Source organism: Rhinolophus sinicus, linkage group LG12, assembly GCF_036562045.2.
Source record: "Rhinolophus sinicus isolate RSC01 linkage group LG12, ASM3656204v1, whole genome shotgun sequence".
NCBI classification, from domain to species: Eukaryota; Metazoa; Chordata; class Mammalia; order Chiroptera; family Rhinolophidae; genus Rhinolophus; species Rhinolophus sinicus.
In genome coordinates, this window is record NC_133761.1 from 46,447,131 (window position 1) to 46,467,123 (window position 19,993).

At 39.2% G+C, this 19,993-nt stretch overlaps 1 protein-coding gene across 5 annotated transcripts in view; it reads right to left on the minus strand.

Annotated features, from left to right (window-relative positions):
- Nucleotides 1-19,993, minus strand: part of LYST (lysosomal trafficking regulator) — a 171,071-nt gene that overhangs the window by 131,569 nt on the left and 19,509 nt on the right. For all 5 annotated transcript variants that reach the window (XM_019746974.2, XM_074316725.1, XM_019746975.2 and 2 more), the window contains exons 2-3: nt 4,684-4,773; nt 944-1,142 (exon numbers count right to left, since the gene is read on the minus strand). In XM_019746974.2, the coding sequence (XP_019602533.2) occupies nt 944-1,135 (192 nt within the window). In that variant the 5' untranslated portion in view covers nt 1,136-1,142; nt 4,684-4,773. The remainder of the gene's footprint in view (nt 1-943; nt 1,143-4,683; nt 4,774-19,993) is intronic.

A 19,993-nucleotide genomic window follows, 5' to 3' on the forward strand; every position in this document is an offset into this window, starting at 1 on the left:
TTTAATATTTTAGTCTCTGTATTTACCCAACATATGTGTTTATTAGAAACATGCTTTCATAGTAGAGAAATATAACAATGGTTAAGTGTCCATGTAAAGCCAGTAACATTTAGAATGTTTAAATATGGGTGTCACATTGGTGCTAGAGCGACCTTATTATCTTTCAATTCAAGTTAACTGAAATATTATCTAACCACGTTGATTAGCCCCCTGAAAGCAGATGGTGAAGTTTTTCTTTCATAAAATAAATATTTGTGTTCCACTAAAATGAAATAAAGGTATAAATTACATTTGGGTTTCAGGTTAACCTTGTCTGAGTTACTTAATGTTTTTGCATCTCAGGTTTTCATCTACAAAAGGGTGTTGGATGAAAACATTTCTATAGTCCCAACTTGCTTTAAAATTCTATTAATTCTATAATAAGAAATCAGCACAATACCATATGGTTGTACTGTACTTTAAGCAAACACAACAATGTACAAAAGCTAGACAGAAGCTAAAGGACTCACTAATTATTAGTTCACACAAAGGATTCTCTATTTTCACTTCACATTTATTAGCAAGCTCCCTAAATATAATTTACACTAAACTTTTCAAAAACATATCTGATGTTTATTGAAAGTGCAAATTCTCCTAACGTGTCACTGAATTGTAATCTTGTATCTCTACTAATAATCATAGTTATCTCAAACTGATATTAGGATAAAAAACATAGTATATATGAAACCATTTTACAAGGCTATTAATAATTCTAAGATATTTAGACATTTTGAAAAGTATCCAAATAAATAATACGGTCATAAAGGGGCTACCTTGTTTGAGTGATGTGAGAGATAGGACTTTATCTCAGAGAGACTCTCAGAAACTACGTAACCCCAAATTCATGTACCTATAATTAACTATAATATGCTGATGAAAAAATTATTTGATATGAAAATGTTACCTGATCAATGATAGAATTTAGCTTTGTAAGTAACAGAAATCCTCGACCGTGGACGAGGTATTGCCCGAGGGCTGCCATGTGTGTCTCCTCCTCCTCCTCCTCCCTGGTCTCCGCCCTCTGTACCACCGCATTGCAAAGCCGGTTGACATCCGTCAGAAATTCACGTGCCAGAGAGTTACTGTCGATGCTCATGACCGAGCTATAAAATAAATAGTACCAAAAAAAAAAAAGGTTAGAAAAACAAAAATCTACATTTAAAACTATGATGTTTTATTGTTTGTTTTTAACTAAACACTGATTTTAAATTCCTGGGCACTGGTACTTCACCCTATAATATTTTTAGACATAGTTCTGACCTATTCGGGTGCTCCTTAAATATTTGTGCAGGCAGAAATTAGTGCTGGGTGTGAAACACCCAAGCGTAACCAAGAATGAGAATACCAGTGAGTGGTGGCAGATCAGGTAGATTCTGACTTTCCGTCTTAAACAGCCTCACTGCAGAACAAAAATAAAATATTCTTGCTTTATATGTTTTAAAAGACACATGGATCTTTTAAAAATATGAACATTTTTCGCTTGACAGAACTGATAATCACTGACATTTCCAAACACCAGAGTTTAATTAATGGAGGTGGGGGAGGGATTTACCTCCAGGGGAATAAAAACTGAAGACTTCTAGCAGCTGAAGTTATGCCATTTTGTTTCTTATTACACATTTGAAACAAAGGGCAATGGTGACATTTTAAGAGTAAGGAAAATAGTAAAGTAAAGCAGACAAAAGAGATGGGAAAACACAAATATAAAGAAAAAATGTATAAATATTTAGAAAGGAAAAATCATGCACAACAAATTACCCAAAGAATTTCAAAATAGTTTCATCTTAGGACTACAAGTAATTTTCAGACATCCAGTAACCTTTAAAAACGTTTTAACCTGGAGAGGTTAAATGTAATAAGATGTGTATTGTGTAGTCTTCCTTCACCCACTCTGGGGGGAAGCCCTCCCCATGGTCTGCTGAGAGGGCAGCAGGCCACACACTACGCTTACGCTTACGTCCGAGAGGCCCAGCCAGTCTCTGGGTCCTAACCACCTGAAGCACACCTGATCCAGGAGCAGCCAACAAACAAGCTGGCTGCTAGATGTGACTTGTGTGGTGCAGCTTGCAAAGGGGCATTGGGCCGGTCAGATTTTCCTTCTCTCTCATAGGAATCTGACTGGAGGGACAGACTTGATGTGCTAACAAGTCCCATACAGATGGGCCTCCAGTGGTCATGATGAGGTAGCTGAGACTGAGAAGAAGCCAACTGGGTGAAAATGAACCAAAAAGATGCAAAGAGAAGCAGGTAAACATGAAAGGGGGGGAGACCAAAGAAATTCCCAATACTACTTTGGTTCCTATTCATTCTAGGGTCCGATGGTTTAATTCCTGGATTCCTATCAGGATTCTGGGTATTATTACAATAATAATCCCCTTTTCAGTACAACAAATACCATTCTTTTTAATATTACTGGACATTAAGAAAAAGACAAAAAAGTATTAAAAAAATAAAATGTACTCACTCATTATCCCAAAATGCAGCAATAACCTCTATTACATAAAATATTGGTTCTTTTAAGCTTTCTTAAAGTAAAATTGTTTAATAAATCAAATAACCTAATTTATTCAGTCCCTATTTATCCAATTTTATTAACATTTCTCCTAACGTGTCACTGATTTTAAATACATAATTATTTAGTGTACCACTAAAAACAGAAAAAAACACTGCCAATTAAACTATCGCACAATGCTTTCTAATCACTTAGAATTTTCCATACAGTATCACCATTAGGCCATCAAGACCATCCATAATGTAACACTTAAGAATGCTACTCTGTTGTTCTTGGGATTTTCTTCCAAAGATGCTGATATCATTCTGGAAGTGGTGGTGCTGGTGTTTTCTTGATCTTAACCAGATAGGATCAGCAGCAAGTTTCAGAAAACAACCAGGAAACATTAAAACTCATCAGATATAGTACCAACAATGCAACTCTATTGAAGTGCTGATGTGTACAGCTATGAGCAAGTTCGCTCATGAGCAGCAAGAACAAGTCTTTCACAAGCGCAGCTTGCTGACGGTGCTTATAAGACATCATCCATTGCAAGGCCCACTGCAGCTTTAGAAACACTAAAATGTGAAAACTGAAAAATGGTGGTGATAATTAGGGCCAATCTCCTCACAGTTAAGATAATGGAAATTAACATGAATTTTTAGATGTGACAATTAATGAGGAAATAATTTCAATCCTATTTCCTAAAAGCACAAGATGCCATGTCAATGAAAAGCATTATAATATATGCAGAATGGACGTCATCCCTGATTTTATAACGTGCATAAAAATGCATACAGTTACATAAATAGGGTATTATATCTAAGTGATTTATTACCTGCTTTGATTCATATAGATATTTTAGAAAGCTTTTCACACGAGCTCTCTTACTCTCCTAACGCATGGCATTCCACGGCATGTATATATTACATATATTTGATTATATAGATGTATTATAACTATGTACCCAATTTGTCATGGTTGAATATTTAGGTTATTTCTAGTTTTTTCTTATTATAAACAAAGCTGTACTGAACATCCTTACACTACTTGTATGTTTATCCTATTATTTCCTTGAAGTAGAAATTGCGTTACTTCATATAATAGGGTTTATACATTTCTTGTTAGGTTTCTTCCAAAGTGTTTTACAGTTTTCACCATTATTCTGAATGGGATTTTGCTTTCCATTATATAGTCTAACTAGGATAGATAAGTGGCATTTACGAGGCCTATGGGAAGTAGATTTATTTTGATACAGTAATTATATGTCCAAACTTCTTACTGTACTCTTATTGATTTCTTGGAATGTCCAGACATAAAACTCTGTGGTCTACAAGTAAAACCTGTGAATTCTCCGATCCAGTATTCGCACACCTCCCCGGCATCTAACTGCACTGGTCGGTACTAACAGAACACGGGTAGGTGCTGGCGAGCTTGGGCTGCGCACGTCAAGAAATACTCATTTCTTCCTATTCATCTCGCAGGAATGTTGCATTTAACTGAATGCCTTTCAGACTTTCTGAATGCCAACTGAAAAGATGAGTGCAGGGTATTTTTAAAAGATTTTTAAAAACTATTTCAAATACCCAGAAAAGTACAAAGCTTATATAAACACGAGGTTATAGCCAATACTCAGATCTAGCAAGTAATAACACTGTGCTGTGGCTCAGGTCAGTTTGTGGGTACACGTGTGTGTGTGTGTGTGTGTGTGTGTGTGTGTGTTTGTGTGTGTGTGTGTATGTGTGTAAAGAAATCTAACTTCATTGTATAGGAAAGTCCACCCCATCCTCAGCTCTTCCCCTCCCTAGTTGTTATCTTTTCCACACATATTTTATATTTTTTTTACGTTTATAGCCATAAAAATATTCAGCATTGTTTTATCTATTTTAAAAGTTTATATAAACAGTATGCTATATATATCCTCTTATAACTTTACTTTTCTCTCTCAACATTATTTTCATTCCTTTAAGCCATTCCATTATGCCACATGCCATTGTGTGAATAAACCGCAATTTACGCATCCATCTCCAGTGATGGAAAGTTCCCCTGTTTTTACTTTGGGGTTTAATTAATATCACATAACTACTTAGTTTCAGAGCTTTAAACAAAAGCAAGTATTTTGACTGCTAATATTTATTACAGTAAATACTTACCAATCTTTCAACACTTCTGTAACATTTAGAGTCTTTATAATTTGAGCTCATGAACTAGATGAAACAAGTATTCTTAGAATTAAGCTTCGCCTATAAAAAAAAAAAGACATATCAATGGCAATAGTAGTAAAACATAAATAACTTTAACAAAGTTCTGACATAGAAAGCCGTGGCCTAAGGCTCAGAGGTGGGACAGGGAGCTCCACCTCCAATGGCAGTGTCTGGGTGAGGGGCAGCAGGCGCCATGTCCGGCTGCAAAGGTGGCAAGAAGAAGCCCCTGAAGCAGCCCAGGAAGCAGGCCACGGAGATGGATGAGGAGAATGAGGCATTCAAGAAGAAGCAAAAAGAGAAGCAGAAAAAACTCAAGGAGCTAAAAGCAAATGCCATGGGGAAGTACCCTCTGGCCACAGGTGGAATTAAGAAATCTGGTTGAGGGCGGACGGATGGCTCAGTTGGTTAGAGCGCGAGCTCTGGGCAACAGGGCTGCTGGTTCGATTCCCACATGCGCCAGCAAGCTGCACCCTCCACAACTAAGATTGAAAGGACAACAACTTGACTTGGAAAAGTACCAGAAGTACACACTGTTCCCCAATAAAGTCCTGTTCCCCTTCCCCAATAAAAGTCTTTAAATAGAAATCTGGCAAAAAGTGCCTTGTGCCTGGGGCAATGGTGACCCTTAATTCCATTCCCGTTCTAACATCTGGATTCCCTGCCGTAACACCTGTTGTCACCTATAGCTAGAATGAAGTGTTGTCTGTTATGTATTTAAGAATAAACTTTTGTAAAATAATAATACTATAATAACAATAATAATTTAATAACAATAATAATTTAATTTAAATAATAATTTAATTTAAATAATAATTTAAAAAACCAGTGGCCCGTATTCATGTCAGCCAGTGAATTTTGGGATCTCAAGAGCACACCAAAAATGCCTGGAGCTTCAAGAAAGGGGTCGTGACCGGGAGTCTTGGAACGTATTTGATCTGAATAAGGCAACTTGATTGTAGCTCCCAGGGCCTAACTAACAACCTCCAGGAAAATCACCAGTTAAATATAAAGGAAGGAGATCAGACCAATATCAGTCTTCTGAACACTGGAATCTAGGAGGCAGTGAAATAGCATCTATATATTATGGACAGCTGAGTTACTACTTTCTGTAAGAGTGAAAGGTATTCAAGAACATGTGAGAACTCAGAATATACTAAAACCAAACAATGAATAAAACCACCACTAAATTTCATATCCTTATTGAATTTTTTAAATGAACCAATCTTTTGTGTACGATACAATGCAGGCTATTTCTAGAACACTAAAGAAGAAATTCCTACTACCATGATAGCAACAAGATGTTTCTCTTTCGTTACCTGTCTCCCTCTTCTCCATAGATTTTACCAAGCCAAGGCATGAAAAAGATGTCTTTATTCTAGTTATAAGGCAAACATGAAAGTTTATTTTTACTCACAAGTTTTTTTTTATCAGAATGATCTTTAATTGTTTCAAAAGGCTCAAATCTAGAGAACTGTCTTGAATTCCTTTCATCTTGCAAACAGTTCTTGTGCCACACACTGATCTTGGCACTTGAGGACAAAGTGGGCAGGAAAGGGGACAGAGCTGCCACTGGACTACACAGGACTTCATGTGAATTAGGAAAATCAGCTCTTCCCACTGGTGCAGCCCCACCCCAGGCACACAGCTTTCAGAGCACAGGCTAGATTTCAGTCCCACTCGCCCACTGTGCTCACCAAGCAGCACGGCCAGTACATCGACTGCCCAACCTAAGGGAACAGCCCTGGGACGGAGTCCCCAGTACACCTTCCGTAGCTGCTCCTGCTGCCTTCTGAGCGAATCCAAACCATCCACACATATTTTAACGCTAACATTACGGAAGGGGAAATTCTCAATCGGATCATGAGGACAGAGATGAACTGCGACGACTAGCACCCGTAGCCTGGATGCTACAGGAGGCGCCAGCTGTCCGCGATGCTGCGTGGACTCCAGCTAACTCGGCGTGGCCGTTAGAAGTGAAAGCTGACAGACAACCGGATCTGTCTGTTTCTCTCTCTTATCAAGAGACATTTCTAGGCCAAGGGGAGGGATTTCTCTAATGCTCTTACACTAGCATGGCTTCTTTATCTCTGTATTTTGCAAAGCCCAGCTTGGGTATCCATGGAGTTTTACTGCGTCCAAGCTCGGAATTCTGTCGCCAGCACAGTCGGCTGTGCCCTCCTTTACTCTGCCAGCACTCTTCACACACAGCTGGATTCTGGGTTTTATCACCCTATAACAACGGAGTGTCCATAAAGTCTGGAAATACAGTGTTTTTTAATAGATTGAAGATGCCCTTACGGGCATTAAATATATAACATTTGCCTCTGTTTCCAAACTACATGGACACCCTGCAGTTACTTATCTACATGACAGTCTTATCCCCTAGGTCACGAGTTCCCTAAGTCCACAGACCCTGACTTACTACTTTTGGCATTTTATAATGCCAAGTTTTTTATCATCATTACTATAATTTTCAACTTTTAATGCAACTATTGCTATAATGCCATGATAAATAAAACTTAATCCCAACATTACTAGAATTTTTTATATTTTTAAAATTTACCACAAATGAAAAGTATAACAAAATGCCTATAATCATATAAATGACCTTCTCATAAAATGGTAGGTTTTACTTTCTCTAATACAGTGATTGGTAAAATATAAAATATGAGTGGTCAAAACAAAAAGCGAAAAACTGACAATGTATCAGCTATACCTCCTCCCAGTCTGATGTCACCAGATGTTTCATCAATATGCCATTCAATTCAACAAATGTTTATTGAACATTTACTATACGCCAGCTACTATTTTTGGCACTTGGTATAGAGCAAAAACAAAATTCCTACCCACATGGATTCTAGGGGGGTAGAAACACAGAAAGAACAGATACTGTAACATCAGGGAGTACTAAGTCTATGGGGGAAAAGTAAAACAGAAAAAGGGACAGAGAGACAGAAATGCTGCTTTAGACGGGTGGGCAAAGAATGTCTGAAGAGGTGATATCTGAGCAAAAACCTGAGTGAAGTAAGGAAATTCTCATGTGGAAATCTGGGAAAAGAGCACTCTAGGCACTGAGATTAGTGTATGTTTGATGCATTGGATACTGAGTGCGAGAAAAAAGGAGAAGTTAAAAATGACTAGAGTGAGAAAAGCCACTCACTCCTGCTTCTCAGGGACTGAGGTAAGGTGTGGAAAGAAGAAACAGAAGTGTCCCTGGAACAGTCTCTCCCTACGAATGGAAGTCTCCTTTCTGCTTGTCCTCCCCTGCTCTACTCCCCCCTGCTCCCTCACCCCATAGAGACTAACGTTTTTTAAGCCTGTGTGAAGAGTAGTGCAGCTCACTGACAGGTAAGCCTGACTGAAGAGCAGGACGGGAGGGAAAAGAAGGTTCCGTTTTAGCTGTATGCTAACTTTGACAGGGCTCTGAGAAACCCGGTCAAGGATATCAAGTAGGTCGTTGGCTATACCCCCTGGAGCTCAGGTGGGGAGGCTGGAAGCGCTGAGTCACCTGGGGCCATCAGCAGGCACACAGGTATACTGTAATGTGACTAGATGGGTGACATACCCCCAGGGCAGTGCTGTCCAGGGCTTTCTGCAGTGACAGGACTACAACAGTGGGGGCCTAGAGATGAGTCTAGAGGGGCAGAGAAGAGGGACTAGGGCTGAGCCCTGGGTTAGCATCCCTGAGTCAGGAGAGGAGCCTGAAAAGAGCAGCAGATGAGGAAGGAGAACCACCAGGAGAGCAGTGCCTCTCAGAAACGCGGTGAGGAAAAGCGTGAAACCGGAAAGTGACCGACTGGGTCAAACGTCGCTGAGAGGCTGAGAAAGATGCAGACAGGGAAGGGACCGTGAGATTTAGCACTGTGGGAATCACTGACACCTTGTCACAGAGTCCTCTCAGTGGAGTGGCCAAGGGTGGCGAAGAAATGGAGGCAAGGCGTTTAGACCGCTCTTTGAAGACCGTTCTGCCCTCAGGGTGGCGAGGAAATGGGGGGCAGCTTGAAGGGGACACAGGATAGGGGAGGGTTTTATTTTTAAAAGAGAACACAGTAGGTTTGTGAGCTGAAATACTATCGCATATTGGTCTGATATTGGACTGATATTGGTCTGATCTCCTTCCTTTATATTTAACTGGTGATTTTCCTGGAGGTTGTTAGTTAGGCCCTGGGAGCCACAATCAAGTTGCCTTGTTCAGATCAAATACGTTCCGAGACTCCCGGTCACGACCCCTTTCTTGAAGCTCCAGGCATTTTTGGTGTGCTCTTGAGATCCCAAAATTCACTGGCTGACATGAATACGGGCCACTGGTTTTTTAAATTATTATTTAAATTAAATTATTATTTAAATTAAATTATTATTGTTATTAAATTATTATTGTTATTAAATTATTATTGTTATTATAGTATTATTATTTTACAAAAGTTTATTCTTAAATACATAACAGACAACACTTCATTCTAGCTATAGGTGACAACAGGTGTTACGGCAGGGAATCCAGATGTTAGAACGGGAATGGAATTAAGGGTCACCATTGCCCCAGGCACAAGGCACTTTTTGCCAGATTTCTATTTAAAGACTTTTATTGGGGAAGGGGAACAGGACTTTATTGGGGAACAGTGTGTACTTCTGGTACTTTTCCAAGTCAAGTTGTTGCCCTTTCAATCTTAGTTGTGGAGGGTGCAGCTTGCTGGCCCATGTGGGAATCGAACCAGCAGCTCTGTTTGTATAGCATGTTTGTCCAACAGAGAAAGGAAAACTAGAATGAGAGGAGGTAATTCCAGGAACGATGAGGAGGCAAAATGAAAGGATCTGAGGAACGAGTAAGTGGCAGGAAGAGTGACAGGTCATCCAATGCAGTCAGAAGGACGACAGTGCATGAGTGCAGCTGCCGGAAGATTCCAGTACCTGGCAGTGGGAGGCCACGAAGTGGGCGCTTCTATTTCCTCAGAGAAATCAGCTGAGAGCAGTGGGGGGAGCTGCTGCTAAACTGATACATGGAACGTGGTCAGAACCGCAGCCCGTGGACTTCCCACAAGGCCGCCAAAGAGAACCTCTGACTGAGTGCCACTGCTCACTAACTGAACCGGTACTGCAGGCCACGTCTGTGTCATGTCCCCAGGGACAGGATGACAGGGTGGGTGGTGTCTGAGGCCTCTGGGAATCCACCTGTGTCACAGCAGCAGCATTCCCCTGTCAGAGGGGACACGGGGTGACCTGGAAGGACCCCCATAACCTTCACTGCTCCTATTTCCTTCAGTAAATATTTGTAAACCTTTTAAAATGATCTCTAGAATCTTCTATGGAGGTAACGTCAAGCTCATTAAAATCTATGGAATCTACATTCTTTCTTGTAATTTTGGAACTTTATTCCTCGACAATCTTCTAAAAGTTTTCAGATTCACCATAATTACTCAAAGATTACCAGTTCGGCAATGGCATTAACAAATTTTCTCAGAATCTGAACCCGAGATGTGGATTCATTTAGAGCAGCCAGAGGTTCTGGTACAATCTCCTCCCCGGTCTTGGACTTAACTTTTCTGCTGTTATTATTACTTCCATCCTTACATGGATCGTCCTCCACGTTAGAGAAGACAGAAACAAAAAGAAGCTGAGAAGTGTCACTTACTCTCTGTATTTGATTACAGGCTCAGTTTGTCAATAAGAAGAATCTGTTAATTTGCTTATTGTTTTCACTGTCTACATAGATAATGAGAAAGCCTTAAAAGCTCTGCTCATTCTTTTCCAAAGACTGTGTTCCTTTTTTACGTTATACATACTCATATGTATTCTATAATATGTATACAGGTTATATACATACACATTCGTTTCATATCCTTCTTTCCCTCTTCTGCACGTTATCTTAAAACCTGAGTTCATCGGGCCATTTTACCTCTGCCTTCCCACTAACATCTTACTTCCAATTGTTCAATAAAGGCTGCCTACAGCCACGTCACAACCACTTTCCTTCTAGAGACTGTATCCATGGCATCTTGCCTATCTTTTCTTTGAAATTCAGGAACTCTGTATTTCCAATGCTCTAACTTCCAGCTTTGTTCTGTATTCCTCTTACTGTTTATTATTTTTCCACTTAGCTATAATTTACTAAACTCTCACCTTGTACCAGGCACTAAGAGTACAAAATGTGGAGGTAATTTCAGTCTCTGTCCCCAAGAAGGTCATATTATGGTGACAAAGGCAAACCAACACCCAGGGTATTATGTACTGATCAGGGCACTGAACCCACTTTGAGTGGTCAGGGAAGCTTCACGAAGGAGGTAATCTTTGAGTAAATGTGGAACAGGTAAAGGGAGGAAAGGAGGGAAGAAGGCATTACAAAGTGAAAGAGCAGCTCAAGTCAAGTCCCTGATGGAATTACAGTAAATTTGGTATCAAACACGAAATGAGAAGCAGGAAAACAAGGATGGAAAGAGCAGTGACCAAGCAGACAGAAAAGGATTACTGGTGGGCTGAGAGCTGAGCAGAGACTGAAAACCATGCATTCTGGTGGCAGCAACTTTTGCAGCTCTGTGCAATTCGGCAGTAGGTTCTGCTACTAGAGAATGCAGACTGCAGCCCTGACCTAGAAATGGGAGTCAGCAGAAGCAGTCGGGACTCAAGGGCACAGGTGAGAGAACGAGACATGGTCAAAAACAGGATGCAGACAGGGTGGGGAAGAGGAAGAGGCCAGGCAAATGCTGATACACAGGAGAAATATAGGCAATCGATCACTATGATATTGAAGAACAGAAAATGTGAGAAAGAAGGCTACTGGGATTTTTAGATTTCTGAAACAAGCGGTTCCAGATGATGAGAACACCTAGCGTGTCACCCTGCAGCAGGAGTCTGAAGTGAAGTGCCAGTTAGGGTCACTGCAATTAAGCAAGCTTCCTGGACAACAGATCTTCATCAGTTCTTCCCATGAAAGCTCTTCGAAAATGATTTTGTCTGTTGCATTTACTGCTAAATCTACAGCATCTAGATCAGTATGTGGCTCAGAGAAGGCATTCGATCATTTGTTGAATTTGCTGAATGAGTGACATGGCTTTTCTCTCAGGATTCCCGTAATGTTGCCTTGTCTAATTAAGTCCTCACAGTGAGTCAAGTTAGGCTCAAAGTATCAGGTCCCCTGATTATTCCCTTTGCTTTCTGAAATGAAATGGTCAATAAAATCGGTCAATAGTGGCTGTTTTCCCTGAGTGAGACTTCCCACAGACAGCTGACTTTGATAGCTTAGCTCTGTTCTGGTTCTGTGATTAATTGCCACAACCTATTATCCAACAGATCACAGAATTAAGCTATCACCTCGTCTTGTGGATTTTCGCACACTTACCTTCTTCACATACAGAAGCACTACTCCTGCGCCCTACCCCAAGTCATTACTACATATGTTCTGCACTTTTAGGCACGTTTTAATACCTTGTCACTTCTGTATTTCAGTTAGTGCTACCAATGACTTTACATTTACCACTGAAAATAAAATCTCAAACTCAACAAGAGGGCAAGAAGTGCTCCCTAAGTCACCAAGTTTCCTCCTCAAGAACTATCAAATGGCCTAGTGGCCATGGTGATAAGGGAAGAGTCCATCGTGCTAAAATTTCCCTTTCCACTAATTCATTAATTCATTCATTAAGTCAACCAATACTTATTACTTATTCAATAAATATTTGTTAATCTGTGTACTCATTCCATTTTCGCTAGTTTCTGAATCTGTTTTGAATAGTCAAAACAGTCAGCATTGTGACAGTGGTGAAGCAAAGGCAGAGCATTGGGACCTAGCAGTTACTAGCCAGCCACACAGAGCTGTGTGAAGTCTGGCTTCCTTTTCCACACGGTGTCTGTCCCATAGAGACACCATACGGATCTTCAGAGAGTATGTCATCAGTACACATCCTTGGTAAATGCTACAGCTCTATTTTAAAGGCTCAGCAACAGCTAAACAGCACAGCAGAGAGCGCCATCTGCAGGAAGAGAAAGTCACTGCAACCTTTCTACCGAACATTCTGCGTGGAAACGCTCCTGTTCTGCTTTGCAATGATGCAGTTTCCAAGAAAGTGCTGGAAATAAAAGCAGGAGTACCTGGGTATTTGCCTTTTCTCTGCCTTGTGACCTCTACAGAAAAGGAGTAAAAGTAAAATGCCAAGAAAAAAGTTTATAATACTGAACATTCTTCTTATAGCCTGATTAGAAAGCATACTTTTTTCTCATCAAACAGTAACATCTGAAGGACTCAATGCCTATTCTTTCACCAAATCCAAAATCCTGGTAAATTCCCTTTTAAAATAATACTGTATACTTGCTAAATTTCTTAATTACAATAGTATTAGAGAAATTATCACTGGAAAGAATATTTTTCAGAAATGTATTATGTACCAAAAAGGAGAAGACTGCTACAAATCGCAGGATTATTGTGAGGATTAAAGAAAATAATGCACAGAAAAATAAGTACTTAATGAATTCTACTAAGTCAGAACCTGCCACGATTTGAAGCAGCCTTCTTGAAAATAAGGACTGGTTGGTACAGATTCTTAACTATGCTAAATCCCATCTCTCCAGAGTTCTCTACATACTGATTACAGACTGATAAGTGACTGTCCCAAAGATCTCATCTATTCTGTGCAACACATCACTAAAAATCAAAAAACCTTAGGAGAAAAAAAATGATTATGTTATTATTATTTCACAAATAACATGAATAAAGGAATGAACATAAATTAGAATCACACAGTTTCACAATGGCAGAAACTTCAGACATCATATTCTCCAACCCCACATTTTACAGGTGACAAAAACGGAAGTTCACAGGTCCAAGGTCCCATGGTTAGTTCCCATGACAGTTATCTTGGAGTTCTATGATCTTTTTGGAGTTAATTAACTGGAATTAAAACAACCACGTTTAGAAGACACAGCCTTTCTTCTTCTGTCAGGTCAATGAAACACTAGACAATGTGCAAAGAAGTTTGCTTAGCATTAAATACTACTTCTAAATGTTATCCAGAACCTTTACTCAAGTCCACTAGATTGCAATCTGTATACCTGTAAACAAGATTTTAAAATCTCTCTCTCCAAACTTTTGTAACTACAACACAGAACTACATGTTTGAAATGCATAAAACTTCAGTGGAGAAGGGGTAAAGACTACAAACTGACCTTGTTCAAATTAACAGAATTCTCTTTAAGGAATGACCTAGTTAAGGCACATCTGCTTACTAAATTATTCAATATTGAAGCAAGCAAATATCTGTTAATCTAAGCTTCACCCTGTAAACTTCTACTAGATGTGTTAAGCAATAACCACCAGAATGATTCCCAACTACAGACTCAACGAAAGTGCATTAGGATATTATTTACATACCATAGATTTTTTTTATTAATATCAAGCATCTTTACCACCTATGTTGTAATGGATAATAAACATTCTCTTTAGAAAACTGAAATAAAATTTGACCGTCACTGAATATGAAAAATTAAAATATATTTTAATGGGCTTTGCTTTTATAAAATTCTTGAAATTTAAACATGGGTAAGGGAAGGACATGACACCTTAACAAAGTTCTAAATTAAATAACTGAATCAGACAATCCGTAAATCCATTTTAGCAATAAGGTTAATGGTTCCACAAACTGAAAAGTTCCACAAGATAAATCACAATCCCACAATTACTCATAATTCACCATGTTTGGGTGGATGTTCAACTTTCATTGAACCAATTAACTTCAAAAGAAATTAAAATAGTGGTTTAGATTATAGCAGTTGAGAGCTCAGGCCCTTCTTGACCAATACTGAACTTGATTGTCTGAGTTCTGCATTAAAAAACCCTCTGGTATCCAACGGACACGTATCCCATTAGGGAGACCACCTCAGGGATGATGTAGATGCCTGATCACTGCACTGTACACCTGAAGCTGAACAATAATGAATGCCAACTATATATATATATGTATATACTTACAAGAAGCGGAGTACAACATTAGGAATAGAGACAGTGGAAATGTAATGGCTGTGTGCGATGTCAGAGGGATGGTGGATGGGGGGAGGGAGGTTCACACAGTGTGAGGGATATAAATGATAAACGTCTAAGTATTACTTTGTCTTGTGCGCCTGAAAATAATAAAAAAATTGGAAAAAAAACACCCTCTGACTGTAAGTAAGGATGTCACACATCCTTATGAAGTTTGGATTGTGGTCTCCAGCTCCTCAGATACTGATGTGGTAACAGGAAGGAAATGTCAAGGCTTTGAACTTCAGAGGGTGTCTGAGTAACAACCCATGCTCCCATGGGAAAATGAATTCAATTTCCTACTGGAACTGCTGGCAACACATTTTGCCCCACCCTCCTCAGTACCTTGCCTGTCGGGCAAGGGGAACAGGGATTCCCACACCTCCGAGCCATTTGGGTGGCTACAGTGATCTGGAAAAGGGCTCCAAAAGTAGGGGAGTGGCACGAGAGGCCAACAGTAGGCTCTTAAGCTTGATGAGGCGGTCTCAGCACTTCCCAAACCTTCATCCCAGGGTCTCTCACAAGGCGACAGTCAGGCACATTAGGGTTTAAACAACTGGAGAAGAGCTCTGTGCATGCAAACAGCTCATGCAACATTGTCAGTAAGGGCAAATCGCTGATGTGCGGAACAACAATCTTAGAAATGAACCTTCTGGAACACAGCCATTTATAAGAAGTAACTGCCATACTCAAAGTGTTTCAACTAACATTGGAGTAAGTAACACGCTGACCGCCAGTACAGGAAAACTTCCTAAGGTTAAGGGATTTCCCAAAAGGCATAGGACTTCACAGGTAGGTCTTCGGGTTCCTATCTAATGTTCTTAATATTGCATGAAATTTTTTAGCGACCTCTCACAACCAAACTGTGTCTTTCAGAAAGCCATTTGTCGGAGCCATCAGTGCTGAGGTCTGGCACAAAGAGCGCTGTAACCAGGTGGTGGGCCTGCCTGGCTGTCTCAGGCTGTTTCACCCGGGTTTGATCCTGAGCACCTTGAGAGAATGGAAGTTCTGAGACCGTGAGGTTGTAAGCGAGGCTGCACTAAAAGGACCGATGAAGTCCCAGCCAGGTAAATCGTGTCCCCTGGCTTTACATCCCTGCTAGAAGGAATGCGCTGTTGGTTTTACACTGAGTAGCTCATCCTCCTTCGAAACAGATCTCTGGATTTGTATAGAATACGGATGATGCTGCTGCTGATGATACAACACCAAAGATGCCTACACGTCACGCGCTACGACTGCAAACACTCTAGGAAATTGCTGGTTTGAGCCTCATAACAATCTCGTAAGTACAACTATGTTTCTACTTGTCACATGTTAAAAACTGAAGCACGGTGAGGTTAGGCAACTGATCAAGGTCACAGAGCTACTGTCAGAGGCAGGATTCCGACCCAGGCAATTTCTCTGTAAACAAATTTCTCTTCTCAAAGCAAACACAGACTCCTCCCTCCAACAAACCAGCTCTTCCTTCCACATTCCCATTTCACTTACTGGCCTCTACCAGTCATTCAGGAGACAACCCAGAATAGTACTTCATATGGGGCCGAGTCAGTTCTTCCTCTTGACATCTTGCTGGTCCACCTGTGCAACTCTATGACCTTGGGTACTTGACTTGCTCTCTCTAAGCCTCAATTTATTATCCATAAAACCGAGTTTCTAAGAACCCCTAAAGTTGTTGTGAATATTAAAATTCAATAGATAACTCATGTAAAATGCATAGCACAGTGCCTGGCTGATTGTGGAAATACCAATAATTATTAGCCACTACGATCATCACCTTGAATTTGATCTTTCCCCTCTACCCTCAGGCCTAAGCATTCATCTCCTAAGCCCTTCTCTCTTCTCTCACTTGTAATACCAACAACCTCTGAATCGGTCACTCTGCCTGGCCTATTCTCCATTCAATCCAAAGTCTCCAACTGCTAAAAATGTCACTCACATTCCTTAAAATCAGAAATGACACCCCAATTCCTAGGGAATAAGATCCAAACTCCTTATTATCATGCTATGCAATTCCCTCCACCAAAGCTTTCTAATCTCTCAACACATCTCATAACACACAGTACTGCCCCGTGACGCCCCTAAGGGTACACACTTTCTCACCACTATTTCACTAATTTACTTTTTTAATCGTGTTGCTGCTGCTACATAAATTCCCATTAATTCCCAATTAATTACTTTCTACATGCCTCTATCTTAGGACTTACCACATGGTATTACAGGATTGTACTGTTTCTTTCTAAGTTAGATTATACTTTCCTTAAGAAGGGAAAACAGGTCTTATTTGTTCAAACAAAAAACACAAAAATCATTTGTGCCTCACACAGTGACATGAATGGTAAGAGCTCAATAAACAAACACCAATTCATTTAATACTAACTTTGATAGAAAATATTTTAATATTCAAAGTCCTTTTGGAAATATTCCCACAGCAAAAGCTCTGAGAAATAAAGAGGCACAGTTACAAAAGTCTTTTTCCCTTCCACAGCAAGCATTGGAGGTACTAAGGAAAGTGCTATAGAAACACCTAAAAACCTTACCAAAATATTTTTAGATTAAAAACAAAAAAACTACAGCAATAAAATCTTGGATGCTTATTCTTCCTATATTAAAGATTATACTTCAGAGTATATAATTTCAAAGTCCTTTATTTTCCATACCACCTGAAAACACACAAAAAAACACAGCTTGGATCCTTATTCTAAATGGGAAATGAAAATAATAAAAATAATTTATGTAGTAACACCATAATGATCGAGTTTTTAATATATATCTTGATAAAGTAAAAGATTCTACAAAATAAGTTTCAGAAATACTGAACACAGATATTTACGTGATTTAAAGACACTGCAAGTGTAGACAACACTGGCTTCCTCTTACTCCTTCATAATTCTTATGGACACAATGAAAGTTAGCTTCTTCCCTTCTAAAGAAAAAAATTTAGTTGAGGCAATCCATTATAGACAATATGTTCACTGTTACAAAACATTGCATACCAAAGAAGATAACAACAGAGAGATCACACGGAGATCCAGTTGCTTAATCTATTGCTCTGTGATCATCCATGAAGATGGATAGATAGTAGGGTTGAAGGGCATAGGGATTGGGAGAAATAGAGAACAGAAATAAGAAAAGAATATATATTAAACACTTTCTGAACAAACGCATTTTAAATTCGACCTACACTTAATATTTTTTTCTACTACATTGGGTATCATCATAATTTAGTTTCTATCACTGTGGCCTAAATGTAAACAGATGTAAAGAAAAAGGTTCAAGTCATAAATGAATTGCATACTAGAAACCAAACACTACTGTTTTCTATGGAGATGAGGCATTTTTTTGGCTATGAGATCGCTTTCTTAAAATGCACTAAAATATTCAAGAGGTTGTTGGTATAATAGATAGAATACTTAGGCTAAAAGTCAAGAGACTCTGCTTTTCTATTTTGCCTCAAACACTCGTTAGCATCTCAGGCAAAGCGCTTAGCCTTTCTGCTTTTCATTCTTCTTATACATATTAAAAAACAAACAAAAAAAACTGGATGATCTCGAAATATCTTTTATGCTCTGAACTTTTATGATAGTACAACATTCAGAAAATACTAATACAGTAATAGTAAGCCTCAAGATTAATTTAAGATGAAAATGACACATTCTAAATGTTTCCTTAAATTGTGCATAATTGGGTTTTTTCAAAGCTATCTTACTAAGATTCTATTTTTAAAAAATAACTTGTAGATAAAATAAAAATATTTCAGTAGTATGGAATGTATGACTTTAGAAATACTCTCCAAAATACTTAGAAAAGGCTGACAGAGGAAAAAACTTCAAGAATAGTTATTAGCATTAGTGTCTTTGGAAGCATCATTAAGAGGAAATCCTGAAAATGGCGAAGGATTTTAATCTTTGATTAAACTCTAAGTCACAATGTGTTAAAGGCCCAATAAAGTCTAGACAAACAACTATTAAAAAGCAGAAGAGCCACCTGATGGATAAAGCAGCTGTCCTGCAAGCTACACCAGTATAATCCCTTCTACCATTGGCCAGGCTACACTGAATTTTGCACTTCAATGAATGAGTATCCAGAAGCAATAACAATGAATGCACTTCGTGAACTAATAAACATGTTTAATTGCCCTTACAAATAAGCCACATTATTATGATGAAAGAGGAAAGCATTCTTACCATTGTTTTAATTTCACACTCATCCAAACTCAGTATAATAATTATGCTGTTGAACAAACATGTACGCAATTATGACTATTATTCTCCCATCAAAGGAACTAAAATAAGTGAACTACTAAACTAACAAAAATTCCATTGTAGCAAATCACATTTTGAACTGAGCAATTTTAAACAGGAAAGAGAGGGAAAAATTAATATACTATTATCACTCTTTAAAAGCTCATAATACTAAAACAAGCACATAGATTTGATTTCACTTATGATACACAGAAATTACTAAAAACAGTGTCAGCCAAGAACCTAAAGCTACAACAGAAAATTTTAATATACATAACCACAAAATATTTCCAGTATACAAAGACACACTTAACATTCAAAAAGAAAGAGGTACAAAAACAAATCCCTGAACAGAGCAAGCCCATCTTAACACCAGGCTTAAAAGCAGAGAAAAAAACAGAGTCCTAAAATCAGTCCACAACCTAGATGTCACTTTCTAACATTTCGCCCAAATTAAGAATCCCATCTCTTCAGTAAACACTTCCTTCCAATCCACTCGAGCTTCTGACAAACTGTAGTTATTATGAAGTTTGTCTTACTTAAGATGTGTCTTCCTCTCCCTTTCTAACTAGACAGAGGGCACTGGATGGACTGCCAGCTCCTCCCAGTTTTCAACCCTCGTCAACACTGGCTTCTTCACTGCCTAACTTTATAAAGAAAATATGTATATCCTGTTGACACCTCTTCTTTCAAGATGACTCAGGTAGTTGACGCTGAAGTAGTCTTCTCCTCACCACCTTGCCCTGCAGCCTGCCTCTAGCTGCAGCACTCAGGTACTCAGCCAAGATCAACTACTCAGCCAAGATCAACAGTAACCTTCTAGACGCCAAATCCAATCCATGGGACACATTCCAGTCCTTATCTTATTTGACCTCTCGGAGGAACACGAAGCATATGCGACTACTAATCATTCCTATCTCGTCTCTCCTCTCTAGACTTGTGAGATGCCAAATCTCTTGGTATCCCTCCCACCCTTCCGACCACTCCTCCTCTCCTTGGCTGGATTCTTCTTCTCCAACTC